Source organism: Lytechinus variegatus, chromosome 4 (genome assembly GCF_018143015.1).
Source record: "Lytechinus variegatus isolate NC3 chromosome 4, Lvar_3.0, whole genome shotgun sequence".
NCBI lineage: Eukaryota > Metazoa > Echinodermata > Echinoidea > Temnopleuroida > Toxopneustidae > Lytechinus > Lytechinus variegatus.
In genome coordinates this window covers 55,339,040-55,357,685 of record NC_054743.1, presented here as the reverse complement: position 1 = coordinate 55,357,685, position 18,646 = coordinate 55,339,040, and the positions used below count along the sequence as shown (strand labels likewise).

General features: G+C 36.0%; 1 protein-coding gene across 1 annotated transcript in view; it reads right to left on the bottom strand.

Annotated features, from left to right (window-relative positions):
* Window positions 1-378: 378 nt before the first annotated feature.
* Window positions 379-18,646, bottom strand: part of LOC121414355 — a 29,889-nt gene continuing 11,621 nt past the window's right edge. The window contains exons 9-14 of the mRNA XM_041607510.1: window positions 10,974-11,138; window positions 10,143-10,307; window positions 9,687-9,851; window positions 7,164-7,540; window positions 6,309-6,410; window positions 379-2,567 (exon numbers count right to left, since the gene is read on the bottom strand). Of these exons, the coding sequence (XP_041463444.1) occupies window positions 2,549-2,567; window positions 6,309-6,410; window positions 7,164-7,540; window positions 9,687-9,851; window positions 10,143-10,307; window positions 10,974-11,138 (993 nt within the window). The 3' untranslated portion in view covers window positions 379-2,548. The remainder of the gene's footprint in view (window positions 2,568-6,308; window positions 6,411-7,163; window positions 7,541-9,686; window positions 9,852-10,142; window positions 10,308-10,973; window positions 11,139-18,646) is intronic.

The window sequence follows — 18,646 nt, the reverse complement described above, 5'->3', positions numbered from 1 at the left end:
AGTGGAAGATTAATGTAACTTCCTGATGATCAATATATGATATATGATAATACCTGGAGCAGACAGAGTCTTAAAAAAAACTTTTTTAACAAACTATATACAAATTTAATAAACTCACGCTGTAAGGTTATAACCATACAAATATATATACGACATTGTGTCACGTGCCCATTTAGACTTCCAACATAAGAACTAGAACTATCGATGTAGGTTACCAATTCCCCACCTGTGTTGCGTTACCATGTCAACAGTTTCCAACACATGAACATATATGTCTTGACTATTCTTACCCAAAGACTAATGTGTGAGATACATATCATGATAATTGTTAATAAACTGATGAAGTAGTACAAACTGGGTTTTTTTGCATAATTGTTGAGATATGTAGTTTACACGGCAACACCATTTGTGGGTTAGGGTATGGAAACATTATTTCCTGCACACTTTTACCTCGAGACCAATGCGTGAGCCATATTTCATTTCAAACTTCGTTTGGCGGGGCATAGTAAAAAAAACTACAGTAATGCAAAACAATGCACAAAAAGAACAATGAACAAATAATATTCGACGTTATGTACTATAGTATTTACACAATATACAGACACCACTTTTAAACTATTTACATCAGAAACTATGTGATTTGATCCTAATACAGTAACGAGCAATATTGTGAGTTTGTAGAGATCGTTGAACATAATCCGTTTTTTATTTAACGTTAGCGATCCATTTATGACTGATTACCCATCTTTTCCTGCACGCCAGTTTATGGTTTAGTATGCATTTTTGTCACGTACATCGCATTCATTTTACTTTCCTCTTTTGACAAAAATGGTTAAGCTGATCTCTTTGTGTCATTTCTCTTTAATTTTTTGCAATTTGTAGGCAATTAGGTTTTTCCCTTTTCTGATTTGTTTTATTATTCATAATATTTACAATATTTTAAAAGAAAGATGCACTCTACAATAATAATAATAGGTATTTATATAGCGCCATTTATGTAGAAATATTTTATTCCGAGGTGCGATGTCATTATTACTTCTCCAGCTTTAGCTCGAGCTGCCTTTCAGCGCTCATGCATTCAATCTCTCTACAAACTTTTTCGACGGCATCCTCCATTCATAACTACTTTGTATGATTTTACTTTATATACTTTTATGTTGTATTTGCCTATTATTTCAAGATGAACAAACAAAACATTATATGCCATCGCGGGAAATTGGAAAGAGTGATATGAAAAATTGAATGAAATTATGAGATGATAGAAACTCATCGGATTTTGTTTTTGTTTGGTCATCCCATCAACCTCTAAAGTATATAAAATGCTACAAAACAAGAAAGACATCGAACCAATGATGCAATGACGATATAAAATTAGATTTCTTTTTTAATAAACATATTAGGAAGTTAGCATTTCTCTGCTTAGATTACGTTTGGTACAAATAATGTAGTTACCCTATTTACAGACGATTCAACTTCATATCACACATTAGAATGATTGCTTGTTTCTAAACAAGATTATAACAATGTAAAAGTTCAATGAAAAGTAATTCTGTTTACAAAAGAATTTAGAGTAATAACTATCGTATAAGGCATTCTAAATTAATTGCGTACGAACGTTCATTGTTTTTTTAAAGGTTGTAACTGCTCAGTAGGAATGAAATATCTAATAGAACTATGACAATATTCCATCAAATACAACCCTGAGTATTATGCAGGGTCCGCGTAAGCAGGGGCGGGGCTTCAACCCCCCAACAAAATCATTCCAATGTTGCTGAATTTCATTCGGTCTATATGTTTTCTTCTTTCATCCTACCATGTTCCGCTGTCAATTCGTCCTTGAGGTGAAAGAAGCAGTTCGTGATTAGTCAGTGATATTGCACAACCTGCATGCGCAGAAGATCACTAAATCCTAAGAAAGAAATGTACACTTCTGGTTTACCCTATGCATATTTCAAGATAGATGCAATACTGTGATTGATTGCTTTATATTAATAATCTCATTTTTTGTTTCATCCTAATATTCAACATATGCATGGCTCAAATTATGTAGAGAGCATTTATCTCTTAATTTGATTGAGGTCATTATGTGCGTACGGAAGTCAGCGGATAAAATGATAATATAATTTATTCAGAAAAATCGGCTGCTTCCTAATTTTGCTGCTTCAAATCTAAAGCATGTTGACTGAAAAGCATTCTCTAACACAGGGCATCAGCCAACATAACTAAACCAGTAAAGTTGTGCTTTGAAAATAATGAGATATACGCCTTGGTAGTCGCTATTGTCAAAATACCTGTATGTTCTCATTAAGATGCACATTATCATTGGGCGGCGGATCTCGTTCGATCAAAGAAATGATAGCGTTGAATGTCTAATAGGTCCATGATTTAACCGACACATTAACAAATGGTTGAGGTGTGGGATCTTCATTATCAATAAATCTGTTCCAATTATGGTACTCCGAAATAAAATAACTCATGGCTTCTTGTTGGCTGCCATCATACTTTAATATTAAGCTCGTCTGATTCGTCATGACCTTGATGCCGCAACTTAATCTATAAAGTTCTTACTGTATAGTGGTGTGTGAGAGAAGAGAGAGAAATATAAACATATTAATAAAGTTGTTGTTTATTGGGAATAAAAAAAGACTAATAATACAATAAGAAAATGAGAAAATAGAGAAAGAGAAGTTAACGAGTAATACAAAGAGAGATTCGCATATAATAGAGTCTGGAGAGAAAGTGAGGGGAGAGGGAAATGAATAAATAGAAAGGGAGAGGGCGCGTTTGCTCAAGGAGGGGGGGGGGAGGTATTAAACAGTGATAGGGTTGCAAAGGGCCTAAAACTTTCTGGAGATCTTGGAAAATTTCCATGGGAAGTTTTGGGAATTTTCAGCAGCTGGAAATTTTCATTTTTTTTCACAAAAAGTGACAAATTATGTGTTTAAAAACAAAATTATAAATTGATATCCTCAAATATTATATTTCCATTTGTATTAAAACTATTCTTCATTCTTTAAATTGCCCAGGGTATGAAATATTTATCAAACTGTAGATAAAAACATTATAGTCCGTGTATCTACTACATGATGGAGCATTAATGCTTTTCAATTCAACATGGAAAAAAATAAAACTTTGCATTACACTATTTATTTTTCATTTTTCTTTGAATGTCAATACTTTTTATGCCATTTTATAATAACGCATTAAGACAATATTGCCCCCCCCCCTACACTAAGTCTGCACGCACAGACCCTTATTAAAACTTAGATCCACAAGTGGGTCTTCACACAAGACGAGCACAAATACAACTTTCTGTTGAACAAAAGGATCTTTTGGAGTCATTGGCCGAAACTTTAGGCTGCATATTCAGACCACTTTCCTCGAGGAAGGGTTCGCACTTGTCTACTGTGCAAAGCCTTCACTCGAGTTAAGGATCTGAATGTGCAGCCTACTCTTTCCTTCTGTACTGAAGGCCTCTCGCTCAGGAAGCAGCAAGATTCTATGTGCTAGTCCTAGCGTGGATACCCACTTGTTGATCAAAGTTCCATCCATGGTCTGTGCCTGCAGACTAGGTATGCACAGCATACTAATCCCACCAGCGGCAATGGTACTGGCTTGAGTCTTCAAATGGGAAATATCAGGTCCAGGAACAAAATGTTACATTGCTAATTTATTTCTAAAATGCCCCCTCCACCCCCGAAAATATGGGGGGCAAGAAATAGCAATAATGGCTGACTTTGAAAGCAATCAAGATGAATAATTTTTCACAAAGGGAGAAAGAACATGCACGAAGTTTGTTGACCTCAAATGACCTTTGACCTTGATTGAGATTAAAAAACTTATTATTAATTTCATATCTTTTATGATATTAAATGACAATCTAATATCAGTTACATTATATTTGGTCTACAGTATTTTCAAAATAACAAACAAAATGTTTTGTTCTGTTAACTGAACTAAAATAAACGTTAAGCTTGAACCAGCAATCTGTATTTATACTCAGTAAATTAACGCCACAAACAGCACAAAGTTCTGACTTCTGCTATGCAGAAATAAATGATGAATAAAAGGATGATAAAATACTAATAATGCTACTAACAATAATGTTATAAATATCATTAATAATGATTATCCTCATCTGCAAAATGATTAGAATATCCAATAGGCATCATTGTATGAACAGTGTATTCGAAGTGTACATGTACTGCCATCGCACGTAGCATTCAGCCACTAAAACAGTAATGAACTGTTACTTGAAATTCATTGAAATTCTGCATTGTCCCCCTGACTGTCTTAGCATAATATATGGCTATAAACTTGCTGACGAAACACAATCAAGCTTCATCTGCCAGGGTTACCCTTTCAATTCCTGTATATACATATCATAAAATGTATATTTTTTTTAATTCCCAACATTCTTTAAAATTCCAGTAAAATGCCGAAAATTCCCAATAATTTCACGTTTATTCCCATGGATAGTTTCCACCGCGAAAATTCCCGGGAATTTGCAACCCGACACAGTGAACTTTATATTCAATTCGATTCAATTGGGCATATGAATATGAAACAGGCCCAAGTCCTTAGGACGTCATTTCGAGAAAATCGGAAAAAAATACTGGATATTTTATTTTGGGCAATTAATGTAGGCCTATATTTGACGAAATTACAATACTTCATAAAACAAATTTAAGTATCATATGAAAAATTAAGTGTATATTTTTTAGGAATATAAATGTTCACGATATTTGTGGGTGGGTTCGTTTGTCTGGTGAACTTGGGTCGCTTTACGAATCATGTGGACTTGGAACATTCTTACATTCATATACGTGGTAGAATTCTGTAGTAAGTAGTAAAGGAATCAGAGAGGTCGCTATGATATGAATGTAAGAAAAGCCCATGTCCTGGACTTGGGCTTTTCTTACACTCATACCAGATTTTCCTCCTTTATTTAAGAAATTTCTGAGATGATTTTAGATTTATCATTTATACCCAAGATGAGTCATTATATAAGGAACGATTTCCCATATTTAACTCAATTTCACCAAAAATATGACTTGTGCTGTTTTCATGTCGAGATAAAATGGAAATGAGGGGGGGGGGGGGAGGGTCCGCTAAAAGCAAAGCTTGTAAAGTGTGAATCCTCCTTGGACATGAAAAAAATATTGTCGACCTATTTATATATGCGTACATATTACAGAGGAAAGAAATAAAGAGAAGGAACAAAAAGATGGAGATCAGATTAATGTAAACATATTTTAAATTACTGATAAATAAAAATGCAAAGCTAGTCACACAAAGATGTCTCCGTTTTGAAGGATATATTGCGCATTAGACAGAAAAAAAGAAGAGGGAGGGAATGACAAAACATTGCAGACAAGACATAACAAGATGCAGGACAAGACAGGATAAGAACATAATAAGTAAATGAGGAAAAAGAGAGGAAATGTCAGAATAGTGATTATTTACATGTATTAGGACATGTTATTTTCGAAATAGGGTGTGCATAATGAGTGTAGTAAATCAGCGTGTACCATGCTGAGAAGGCCCTCATTAATAAGTTCACAACGTGTTTGGATAAATATATTTCATCACTAATCATATTCGATTTTCAAGTACCGCATTGTAAGCTAACAAGGTATACTTAGCATCATCAGATGGTCTCGTTATCATTATGGTCAAGTGATCAAGTTCTTTGTTGAATAGTCATTTAGGTTCATGAAGATTTCGACTATGTCTAAATAACCATGATAATGTAAGAAAGTAGCAGTAGCCATGCCAGGGGTGAAAGAATTTGGTTACTTTAGCTCATTTCAGGTATTTGTTTTGCCATTGATTTTCAGTTCATATTTTATTCCTGTCTAAAAAAAGTATGGGAGATCATCTTAATTTCAACTCTTTTAAACACTCTAAACTTTAGTCAGCTCGTGTTATTTTAACTACCCCCCCCCCCCCCCGAATGCAGATTTACAATATGATTTCTCTGATTAAGACTACGCGACCCAAAACACATATATTGCTTCATTATAAATATTCGAGGGCATACTTTCTCTCAGAATATTTAATATAAGGAGATTAGATGGAAGAGCACAATGCAAAGATAAGATTTACTTTGCATACTATATTTGGTTGTATATCTGAAAAAAGGCAATGATGCTTGCCATATATCATGGCCAATTGTAAATGAAGACAGAAAATTCGTACATGAGAAACAAACACGAAAAAAAGACACCTAGCTAATTCCTCTGTATAAGAAACTTGAATATGTTGAAAAAGTGAAATGTTTGATAAAACGAGGTCTTATGACTTACCCAACTGGTTTGCCATGTTCTATCTCCACCTTTACCTTATGTTCATCATCTGAATCAATACTAAAACGATCTAATCTCTCATCAGTCCCACATCTTATGAACCTAATAGTATTAACGTGTAGAGAAGAAATATTTTGTGTATCTTATATTGGGGAAGGCTGGTGTTTGGTGGGTCTGCTCTGGGGAACGCAAAGTAAAAACACCGGCAAAGGCGGAGACAAAACTTATCAGTTTCGGAGACAAAACTGATAAGTTTAATTATTTGTTGCAGGGATTAGATTGTAACTACAAGAAAACTAGATTTACAACAAATGAAATCAAATCAAAATGAAATAAAATGTTAGAGCAAGGTATTGTCGTCCTTAACCAGAAGCGCACTTCCCCATGCATGCCCATTGCCCATGAACATAAAGTGAAATGTAAGACAACAAATCATTACGCTATTTCAAGTATGGAAACATTTGGTAGGATCTTAACTATGTTACATTATAATAATCATGTCAATACGTGGGGTTCCACATTGTAGACAGACATGCCAAAGAGGTATTGAATTTTAAAGTATCATAGCTTTTATCTCTATATGGTAAAGAGCAGCATAACGCATATTCGTTTTTTTATGAGCATTTATTTTACGTTATACATGCACTGTATATGCATGATGTATTATATTCAAAAGTACATGTTTAACATTGTCACGGAGTTCCAAAAAGGGGTTCTTATTATAATTTCAGGAAATACCTATTCTCCACAATAAAGAATCAAACCTTGAAAAATTGAAAATGGTGCACCTATATATCAACCGATAAACGCTCGTCATGACCAAACGGAGTATTAAATAAACTGAATATATCATACCTTACGATCTTCAGAAGTTTGAGGTCGTCCGATGATCTGAAAGCTTGAATAATGTCTCTAACCTCACTATTACCGATGTTGAGATCTGTGAATGTGACCTTGACAAGCTGAGATGAGACTTTGTGAAGTGCATTAGGTAGTGAAGTGGAATCATCGTGGAGAGAAGCCGGTTCATCAGCATGCTCATGTGTTGGAATAGTGAGCTCTCTCGCTGCTGGTAGATGGATCCTCTGGATGACGTCACATCTGATCGTGCCCTCTACCTGTATGGTGATCCTCTTCACACAGTCAAACATCGAACCACAATCCTGCCATCCTTCTAGTGCCTTATCAGTAACGGTCAGATCAGTTACAGTTGAGCTCGTGTTGCATTTATCCTACAATAGATGAAAAAAATAATAGTGAACCAAAGAGATGACAACACATCATACTAGTTGAAACATTATATTTATTACTATCCACATCGGATGACAATATATAAGCATACTATATATGAAAGTATAATTATTCACACATTGTCAATAAATGAAATTGTGTACATGCCGTGCAAATACATAATTAGGACAACAGATTGATTATTTATACACAAAGTAATGTAACTTGAACAATATAATTTACACAATGGAGATAATGAAGAGAGAGAGAAATTATCTAAAATGCTAAAGAAGAAAAAACATCCAAAACAAATTATCAATGAAGTGTTTTCTTTACTACGATTGTATTATTGATATTTTAATCATTTTTTTATGCATTAAGATTGTTTCCTAGTAACTTTTCCTGCACCCCATATTCAGAATATGCTTTCGAATTTAAAGGCTAAATTTACTAACATGTTCTTGCAAATTATTTCATGAATACGAACAGCGAACCTATAATTGCACATAAAATAAAACGAGACAAATGAAAGAAATAGCATAGCACTGATGATTTCATAAAAAAGGATTTAAAATGAGAAAATTATGGCATAGATTTTTCTTCACAAAACACACCATGCGTAGCATACCGATATGCAAACGATATAGTCGATGCTCCTAATTCACTATCCATTTCGTAATTTCTCGTTATAATTAAACAATATTTTTTTACAGTACAGAGACTCTACATCAAAGCACAATGACGTTACAAAAATGACAATTTACCTTCATTAGAGACAAATTTTGTTTTACATGAGGAGAAGTATATCAAAATACAATTGTAAGTGGGTGACTTCTTTGGTTTCCTCATCTGCTTGATAATTAAAATGTGTACATAACTATTTTATGAATTTGAGCAAAATCTCATTTGACATCCAGTTTTTGAAACAAACTAGAAAGCTCGTTTGATTTTTATTTTCATTCAATGTAACCCTTCGAAGTGCAGTAAAATGGTATGCGGGCTCGGTATGGCTAACAACTCAACACCCTAGTACATTCATCAGTGCAATCACATTCAGTGGCTGGATAAACCGAATATTTTTAGGGGGCCGAGCGTGGAAAGAAAGGCCAAAAAACAGCGATAGGTTGAAAGCAGCGAATGAATTTGTTTGCCTTTGTAATGAAAGAAAAAACATGTTGTGATTTTCATCTGTAATCTGATGTTCATTTATTACTATGCCGACGAATACATCTACATATCTTTTTGAGCCTGATATGCCCCCTAGCGTATCAAGATTGCAGTTTAATCATAACAGCTGAAATCAAAATTAGAATGAGAAAAAATAAATCTAATTCACAGATCCCAATACAGAGGTAAGAAAACGAGAAATTGATTTATATAAAGAAGGACCAGAACGAAAATGTCGCGCACCACATTTTGGGAAAATTTATCCTGCAAATATATCCCGCATAACGCACCTTTTTTAATCTGCTAAGTGTTAAACCTTAATCTGCATTACGAAGTGTAAGTGTTATATATCCGAAAGTATATTTAGATAACAACTTTGCGTAATTGGAAAAAACTTACAGGCCTATTCGTCATGTGATGCATATTTATCATGACTATACTAGTAATGCACACGAGGTTAATGGGTCAATCAGTTTTAATACTCGATATGTTTTCAAAAGAAATTTAGCTTTGATAAAAAGGGGTGATTAATTGCTATCCAAACCTCCGAAATTGCAAGTTTTCCATTGCATTAAAAAGCTCTCATCAAAACACAATACGATTCGAAAATTAATAGGAAAAAACACATATATCTGATTGCATTATGCTTAAATCGTCAGTTCATTATGTATCATTTGGTAGAGCTCAAGAATCAAATAAGGGGGCACTAATCCATTACTCATTTGTTCTAGATTCTTTAACGAAAATGTAAACAATGGCCGAAAGACTTATACAATTATTGGTTCATGGCTACTCTTAACTATTATAGACAATTGACATATTAACAATTCAGTATAGATATGAACAATCTCGATTTGTACAGTTAATCATATCCTCATTAGACATGATGTCAATAGAATGAGGATTATTATAAAAAAGATTAAAACTTGTATGGCTTGTTTGTACTACATCTTTCATGTAAAACATCCTAACAGATATTACCTTGATAGTTGATGCCATCGACGATGCTGTTGAGTAGAAGTCATCATGATACTGACCGTAGAGTGTGAGGTTCTTCAGATGATTCATCTTACAGATGAACTGAGCGAAATCACGTGAGGCAGAGGGGCGTTCACTGAGATTCTCTCTGAGATCAAGAATCTCAATCTGATATAATAGTAACATAAAGATGGAATCAAGGTTCATAACACTCTATAATTAATTGAACTAAGAAAGGTGCTACTTTAATACCTGAAACATACTTGAAAGAATGAAATAAGACTTACAAGAATAACAATTCAGTAAAGATATGTACAATTTCACCTTATATGAGGCATCATAGCCCCATTAGACAAAATAATGGCAGCCGAATGAGGAGCATGAACAAAAATCAGAACTTGTATGGTTTGCTTGTAAGTGCTACTTTTTTACATGTAAAAACCTCCTAACATATATTACCTTGGTAGTTGATGCCATCGACGATGCTGTTGAGTAGAAGTCATCATGATACTGACCGTCAAGTGTGAGGTTCTTCAGATGATTCATCTTACAGATGAACTGAGCGAAATCACGTGAGGCAGAGGGGCGTTCACTGAGATACTTTCTGAGATCAAGAATCTCAATCTGATATAATAGTAACATAAAGATGGAATCAAGGTTACTGTACATTAATACGTACACAGAAATGGGGATATAAAAATCAAATCTAGCATGAATATTATTCACGAAACAACACACCAATCTAGTATGGCTGCAATCATGGTAATAAACATTATTATCATAATCATGATAATAAAAAATCTTAATGGAAATCGCGTTTTGCATATCTGCTTACATTCCACACTCCGTATTTTTGAAAGTATCGGACCGATTATTAATTAAAAATACACGATAAAAACTTAAGGTGAAATATATAGTCGTTTTAGTCAGATTTTAGGTTTTGATAAATAGAATTATTCATTTAATATCAAGAATTGCAAGTGCTATATGAAACACAATAGCACCAATCAAACCAAGTTGTTGAATAAAATGTTCATAACACTCTATAATTAATTGAACTAAGAAAGGTGCTACTTTAATACCTGAAACATACTTGAAAGAATGAAATAAGACTTACAAGAATAACAATTCAGTAAAGATATGTACAATTTCACCTTATATGAGGCATCATAGCCCCATTAGACAAAATAATGGCAGCCGAATGAGGAGCATGAACAAAAATCAGAACTTGTATGGTTTGCTTGTAAGTGCTACTTTTTTTACATGTAAAAACCTCTTGACATATATTACCTTTGAAGTTGATGCCATCGACGATGCTGTTGAGTAGAAGTCATCATGATACTGACCGTAGAGTGTGAGGTTCTTCAGATGATTCATCTTACAGATGAACTGAGCGAGATCACGTGATGCAGATGGACGTTCACTGAGATCACCATCGTGATGAAGAATCTCAATCTGATATAATAGTAACATAAGATGAAATCAAGGTTACAGTACATTAATCGGTAGACAGAAATGTGAATATTAAAATCAAATTTCATCATGAATATCATCCAGGAAATACACACCAATCTAGTATGACTGTAATAAATTTTTAAAGAGTTCAGAAACGCTTTCAAAAAGATTTATACACGCCTGATAGCCCCTCCCCTTTGGTTTGTTTCGGTTTGCCGTTCATTGTGATGCAACAATAAGCTCGTCTAATGTTGGTTTACCGTTCATTGTGACGCAACAAGAAGCCTGATTAGTTTTGGTTTGCGGTTTATTGTGACGTAACAAATTTGATTGGCAACAACATGCGCGCTACTGGATGTGCGCCCCTGTTGCACACGGACATCGCATGCACATCATGTGATCCCGGTGGCGCGGAATCGCGTTATTTTTTCGTGGCTTTTGTCGAGATAGGACGTGTATGTCTCGTCTGGAACAATTTGAAATAGGTTTTCAACGGAGATGAACGTCCAAAATATTCGCTTCGACGGTTGGAACGAATGATGAGAATGTGACTCAAGCTGCTAGATGGAATTCAGTTCATTCGGCTTTTCATAAGCTTAGGCTTTTTATTGAGACTGAGATTCTTGTCGTTATCGAGCAGGATTCGGGACTGGCAACAAAATAATTGAGCACGGGCCCTGGCCCTAGGCCAGGGACTCACTAGGCCCAGGCCTACATTGGCAACGAAATCTTGCATAAGTTAGACATTGTCGGCGACGCCATTGATACTGTGGACTTATGATTCATCATGATAATCCAATATGAGTAGATCTCTTGAATGTTTGTCGGAAGTCAGAGGTCCTACTCCTGAGTCCTAGCTCCCGAGTCTGCCTGTGGCTGTGAGTTGAGGCGACGGTCTGGATTGGCAATGGCAGACGGAACGGGGACCGGGGTTCTTGTGGTCGGTAACACTACCAGACAATTCACAAGTTCCTGTCTCTACAAGACCTAGCCTATCCGGTGAGTACGGTAGCAGGAATAGATCTAGGCTAGACTCAGCCTAGATTTAGGCCTACGGTTTGGTGTTAAATAATAGGCTAGGCCCTAGATCTACTGCTAACTTAGTCTTAGAGTACAAGTTCGGCTTAAATGAATCGTAGAAGAGGCCCACTTTGTAACGAGCAGGTATGTCTGTCTAGGCCTGGCTTTAGATTTCGTAAAAAATCATGTTCTTATTGGTCAGTTGTTAGGATCCGAGTCCTTTTTCATTTCAATTTCATCGGCCAGTAGAGGCATGGCTGTGGTTAATATGGATGTAAATACATTCTTCAGCCGGTGGTTGGAAATTGGGGTTAGTCTACCTCAGTAAATGCCTACATTGAGGTTCTAAAACTTCGGCCAGTAGAGGCCGATATAAAAATTGGTTCTAAAATTACAGGTTAATTGGTGCGAATTACAGAGGGTCTGCTAGGGATTGGCGAAAGGTTCGAACTTTTTCGGTATTGATAAATAACTGAGTGAGAAATGTCACTTCGTTATAAATTTACAAGTAGGGCCTAGTCTACTACAGGTACTCGAACTACATTTTAATGGTGACACCACAGAGGACGTTAGGCTAGGTCCAACGTTAGATCTACTTACAGTAGACGCGGTTTTACATGTCTGTTTTGGGGATAGATCAGCTGGTTCAGTTAGCCCTATAATACTATAGTAGTATTTGACCTCTGTGACCTTTTCTGGATATATGGGCCAGTGAGAGCTGCGTTCTCGGTCAAAAGATTATGTGGATAGACCGGTAGTGGAAGAGCTTATACTAGAAATGTATACGTCTACTCAGTTTTCAAATGAACATCCACAGACTGCAACGGGCATGATATTATTGTTGAATTATTCACTTGAAAAGTAGCGGATGTGGCTTATTAGCTTTATGACATGTGATTGTATGGATTTCTTACAGTCTTTTAAAGGAAAAGGACTAGACCTACAGTTTATAGTATTGAAAATAATGCTATTATTGCTGATGTTATCGGTACAGTGTGATAATGATTATACATTAAATATAAATACCTCCGCCTGGCACCAAGCAGTTCTGTTTATACATTTACGCCTTGAAAAGGGATTGGTTTTTGGAACTCACTTTGCGCATGAATTGAATGCCGATGCTTGGTGGAGGTTTCGAGGAAACATGGTACACGTAAAAGTAGACTTACCATGCACATACTAATCCATATCAATTTGTTTGCGCTCCTTTTTTGCAGTGCGTAGCGTGTTAAATTATTTCCCTATGGAGAATAATAGAAAAATACGCCTTTTTTGACGGACTTGCTAAGATATCTCCCAAACGAGTCAACAAGGTGATCTATCAAAACAGAATAGAATAGAGCAGATTCTCACCTTGAACATGATATGATTTTCATTTAATTTTAGTCAAATTAAGTTCTGTCACTTTTGAGGTTTTTGGAACCTTTCTTGATGATTTTGGAAATCCATTTGTACATGAGCCAATTGGCAAGTGCAGGAAACGAAACGTTTGGTGCGACTTCACATTGTTGTAAAAAATATATACGTCACAATAGACCCTATCAAAAAAAGACATTTTGCAGAAAATGCTGTAGATTGCGAATACCTAAGAATTATTTTGATTGGATAAAAAAAACCTCTGTCACTTTTCACATTTGCAAAAGCTTTTGCAATAATTGGTCACTATAGTTTGGCGGGTTCAGCCGATGGCATTGTGTGTACACAGTACACACGCATAGCTAGGCAACGCAACGCGTGAAGAATTTTGCACGTTTTCATTATTCGTACAGCGACGACTTGAGTGTATGTTGGATAGGACCGTACCATTTTTGACCGGGGGGTGTGCCAATGAATGCAAGTGATCAAGAAGAGTTACAAAACTGAAGGGAGTGAGAAAACAAGGAAAGTGAGAGGGAAATTTATGAAAACAAGTAATGCGAGGAAAAATGATAAGAAAAGGAGAGAAAGGAGAAGAAGTGAAAACACGCAGCTGAGTGCGCTCACGATATGTAAGTTGAACACCCCTGCACCGCAATGTAGCAGCCCGCCACTATACACGTCGATTGCCTGCACGATGCGAAGACAGCGGCGCGTATTAGTGACTGTGCGTTAAACGTCCCATTTCTATGCCTTATAAAAGGAGCGTTTTTTGTACACAACAAATTGATATGGGAGGTAATTTCGAAAGGGTTTCAACGAGCAGTTCGTTATAATATTATAGGCCTCCTAATAAGAAACCTTTATTTAATAGGAGTCGTTATGTGCGATGATTTGTGTGGATTTTATTTGTGAAAAGGAAATAGAAAAAGCACTTCACAATTGAACCTAGTTATACCTCATGGTTCAAGGTATATCAAATAGGCCTATCTGGCTGGTCAGTGATTTGAACTGAGATAATATCGACGATATTTTAAAAAGAAGGATAATTATAATAGATTTGGTATAAATGATTAAGGCGGCAAATAAAATAATAAACGAGGAGCTAATTCCTGGAAGGCATTGAGTGTAATGGGCCTGTATGGGAAAGTCCAAAATCTTGTACATGTAGATGCACTATGCTGTCATCCCCCCCCCCTTTTGCTTTCGCGGTACGGATGCCTTAATGCAATAAGCCATGTAGGTAAACTGGCAAATCAAACGAAATTTACCGATTGCACAATCAGAAACCAGGTTACAAAAGTACAGCTCCTTTTTACAGCGTGTGAAATATGTTGTTGGTGGCCCGTTGATTATGAAAATGTTTCTAATGGGCTGGATGCAATAATTTGGCTCGATTATTTCTGCAGTGATATAGAGCTAAACTGAATACTGAAATAATTATGATAATATATAATCAAAACGATAATAGTTATAGTCATTTGAAACAGATTATTTGAAGCTTAATCTGGTTTTGAAATATTATAAGTTCGGACACGCACATGTATGCAGATGATATTGCATCGCTGGTTTGGTTTGTACTGTAATGAATTTGAAAATTAAAGTTAGAAGATGTTTCATTAAAAGATGAAACATAAGGAGCAGTATCACTGATTATTCAATGATTATGAAGGCGGCTTTCAAATGTTTCGGGAAGCTGCTCCTTTCGTGTTAAGCTCATAATAAGTGATAAATCGAAAGGGAAAGCAGAGGGACAAACCCGTTTGGTGCTTGATACAGACTTAGGTGTTCTGCCCAGGCTTTTTTCTTGTTTCCTTTTGCAGAGTCGGCTCTTTAAGTAAAATGGATTCAAGCGGACTACTGCGAGGCAAGGTAGGCTGGCAGGAAGGTTTGATGACAATTGGACCTACTATAGTATGACCGGGAACGCTCCAAGTTTGGCTGCCAAAGAGTTTCCCTTTGGTTGGATCTAGTTCCTGACCAGATAGCCTAGAGTCCATGGTAATGGATGTCATGTTTGCCGTTAATACGCTCTTGTAATAAATAGAACTGAACTGGGTATAGCCTGAGAACTATGCTGCCGGGAATTACCCTAATTGGAGCAGTGGTCAACGTCTTCATCACATCTTAGCCTTCAAGGAATAGTTTCGCAGCAGGGAAACCAATTTCATGTTTGAAACATCATGATACAGTGGGCTTTCTTGAATGATGAGCCATGATATGAGGAAGAATTCATTATGATTTCATTTTCAGACTTTTTATGAGGTCCTCCATATTATTCAAGTGGAAGTTATTGGAACTTGAACACATGAAGAAAGCCCTTTGCCTCGTGCTTTTGCCAACAAGAATGCAAAAAATATATTGTTCAGGATAAATATATGTATGCATGTATGAATGTATGACACGTCACATTTTATTCATTATCATTTGAAGGCGTACTCGTTGGATGTTATTTGAATTTTGAAATAAACAATTATTTCATGGATGTGGTGAAGATGATAAGACAAAAAGTCATTCATGTTGATATGACATTTACGTTGATATGTGAATACATAATCGAAAAATGAAACATCCCGGGTAAAATTCCAGTTTATGTTAACTGGTTCTTAGTTTAGCAGTATGAGGAGTGTAGCTCTAACGGAGTAGTCCTGAACGGGAAGGTTTCATGTTCAAATCGATTTAGTGCCTTCAATTATCATGGTTATACTCCATGGGTTATATGGGGTTATTTTGTGGAAGTTACTTTAGTTTTCAGTTTTTATTTTATCTTATTTCCAACAGAACAGTATACAAAATCCATTATAATTCAGGAATGGTATGATATGTGTTTGTTGGCATTAAGAGTGAGGTGACTAACTAAATACTTCAGTAGGGTGGAACCGTGGTTTGCGTCCACGTGCCCTGGAAAAAGAAGGGTGGAGCCGTGGAGTCCCGTCCACGTGCCCAAGAGGGTGGAACCGTGGCGCGGCGGCCACGTGCAAAAAATGGTTATACTCCATTCGTTATATGGGGTTATTCTGTGGATGTTGCTCAAGTTTTCAGTTTCAGATTTTAGTTTATCTTGCAACAGAACAGTATATGAAATCCATAACAAATACTAATAATAGATAAATGAATAAACTCAGAATGGTATGATATGTACCGTATTTGTTGGAAATTAAGTGGGAAGTGAATCATATCGAATCCTACGGGACACTAACTGCGCGTGCTTTCCGCGAGTGTCTACCACTCTATGGAAAGTACCATTGGAAATTTCATGTTAACAATTTTGTCATTCCTGAAAAAAGTTCCCACTTCTATCCCTAGTTCCAATGATATAATGCTGATGATATAACATTTCCATTAAATAATTGAAATTTTTGCAAAGATGTTGATATAGCCTTAGCGCTAGCCGGCTGGGCTGCGCTTGTGCGACTGTGCGTGCGCCGTCGCTGAGCATTGGCGGGCGCAAGGGGTCCAAAAGGCGTAAAAGTACTTGATATGAGCTAAATGCCGTGGTTGGATTTTATTGATCGATTGTCCACAATTGAATTATTTGTGTGCATAGGGTTTAATTATGCACTGTTATACATTTATGGCAAATATGACAAGAAAGAGGCAGTACCCCCAGTGCGGCATGCATTGCCGGTTTAGCAATGTTGGGATGCCAGTATTTGTTAATTATATGTTCAAGCTGAGGGCCTTCAGCCACCATTGTTAACTTAGCAAAATTAGTGATCCAACGAATTTCAATTTGAAGCTTGCAATAGGTTGTATAAAAATCATGATACCTAAGAAAATGGCATAATTTGTCTTCCTTCATATGTATTGTTTAGTTTTGGCATGGTAATTTGATTTTAATTGTGAATAAAGTTCTGACACGGTTGTGTTTTAATGTATTTCTATTGGGAGATTGTTTCCAACAGCTGAATATATTGAAGTGTTTTTCATGCTCTCATTATACTTGAGATGGATAATTGTTCATATACTTGAATTGAATTTTTCTATCTGGTTTTGGAATGTAATAAGTGAAATATTCAGGTGCAAACTATCTTGCCTAAGTGTTCTTTGGCGGCGAGCTTTTCGCTCGTTGGCGGAATTTATCAATTTGGGCCTTCATCACACTTGCATATAACTAGAATTGATATTAGCAGTCGTAATACTTGTAATTTCGACCAGGAGCCTCGCTCGATTTTACATGCGGGGAGGTATACCTGAAGGGAAGTGATGGGGGCCCCGGTTGGAAAAACTTTTGCTGGAATCGTTGATGAAAGCTGGGAATGGGCGGTGCACCCTGGGTACATAAAAAACTTCCCCGTCTGATCGGGCATTCCTGACGGATAGCAAGGAGGGCTCGTGGCAATGCAGGGGGGACATTCGTTTGTGAGGGGGGTTCTAGCCGTGGGTTAACCCTTCTCTGGCTACTTACTTGGTTTTCACATATTTTGATTCAAGGTTTATGTATGGGGTGCAGATTGCATTTATTCACATAATTCCTCATTCAGCTTAGATTTCAGCACTAGTTCTGTATTTGTGTTACCCTGACTTTACAATTACAATATTCATGATATGATGTGAATTCAGGTGGGTTTTACAATTACAAGATTCATGATATTAATGTGTATTCATGTATTACCATGGAAAATGAGGCATGTAAAACTGACAGTAAATCATGTTGAATAAAAGCCACGAAAAAACGCACGATTCGAATAGTTTCACGATTCTCATTTATCAGGCGTGAATAATCATGGTAATACAAAAAGATATCATAATATAAAATCTTCATCGAAATTGCGTTTTGCATATCTGCTAACATTCCACACTCCGTATTTATGAAAGTATCGGCCCGATTATTAACTGAAAATACACAATAAATACTTAAGGTGAAATATATAGTCCTTTTAGTCTGATGAAACAAATGTTTGGTTATAGCACAATAACTGGGTGGGTTTATGAGTAAATAACATTCAAAATGTTTTACAAATGATTTAAGGTTTTGATAAATAGATTTACTCATTTAATTTCAAGAATTGCAAGTAGTTTATTGATCACAAAGGCACCAATGAAACCAAAACATGATTTGATATCTGATTTGATATGATATTTACAAGAATAACAATTCAGTAAAGATATGTACAATTTCACCTTATATG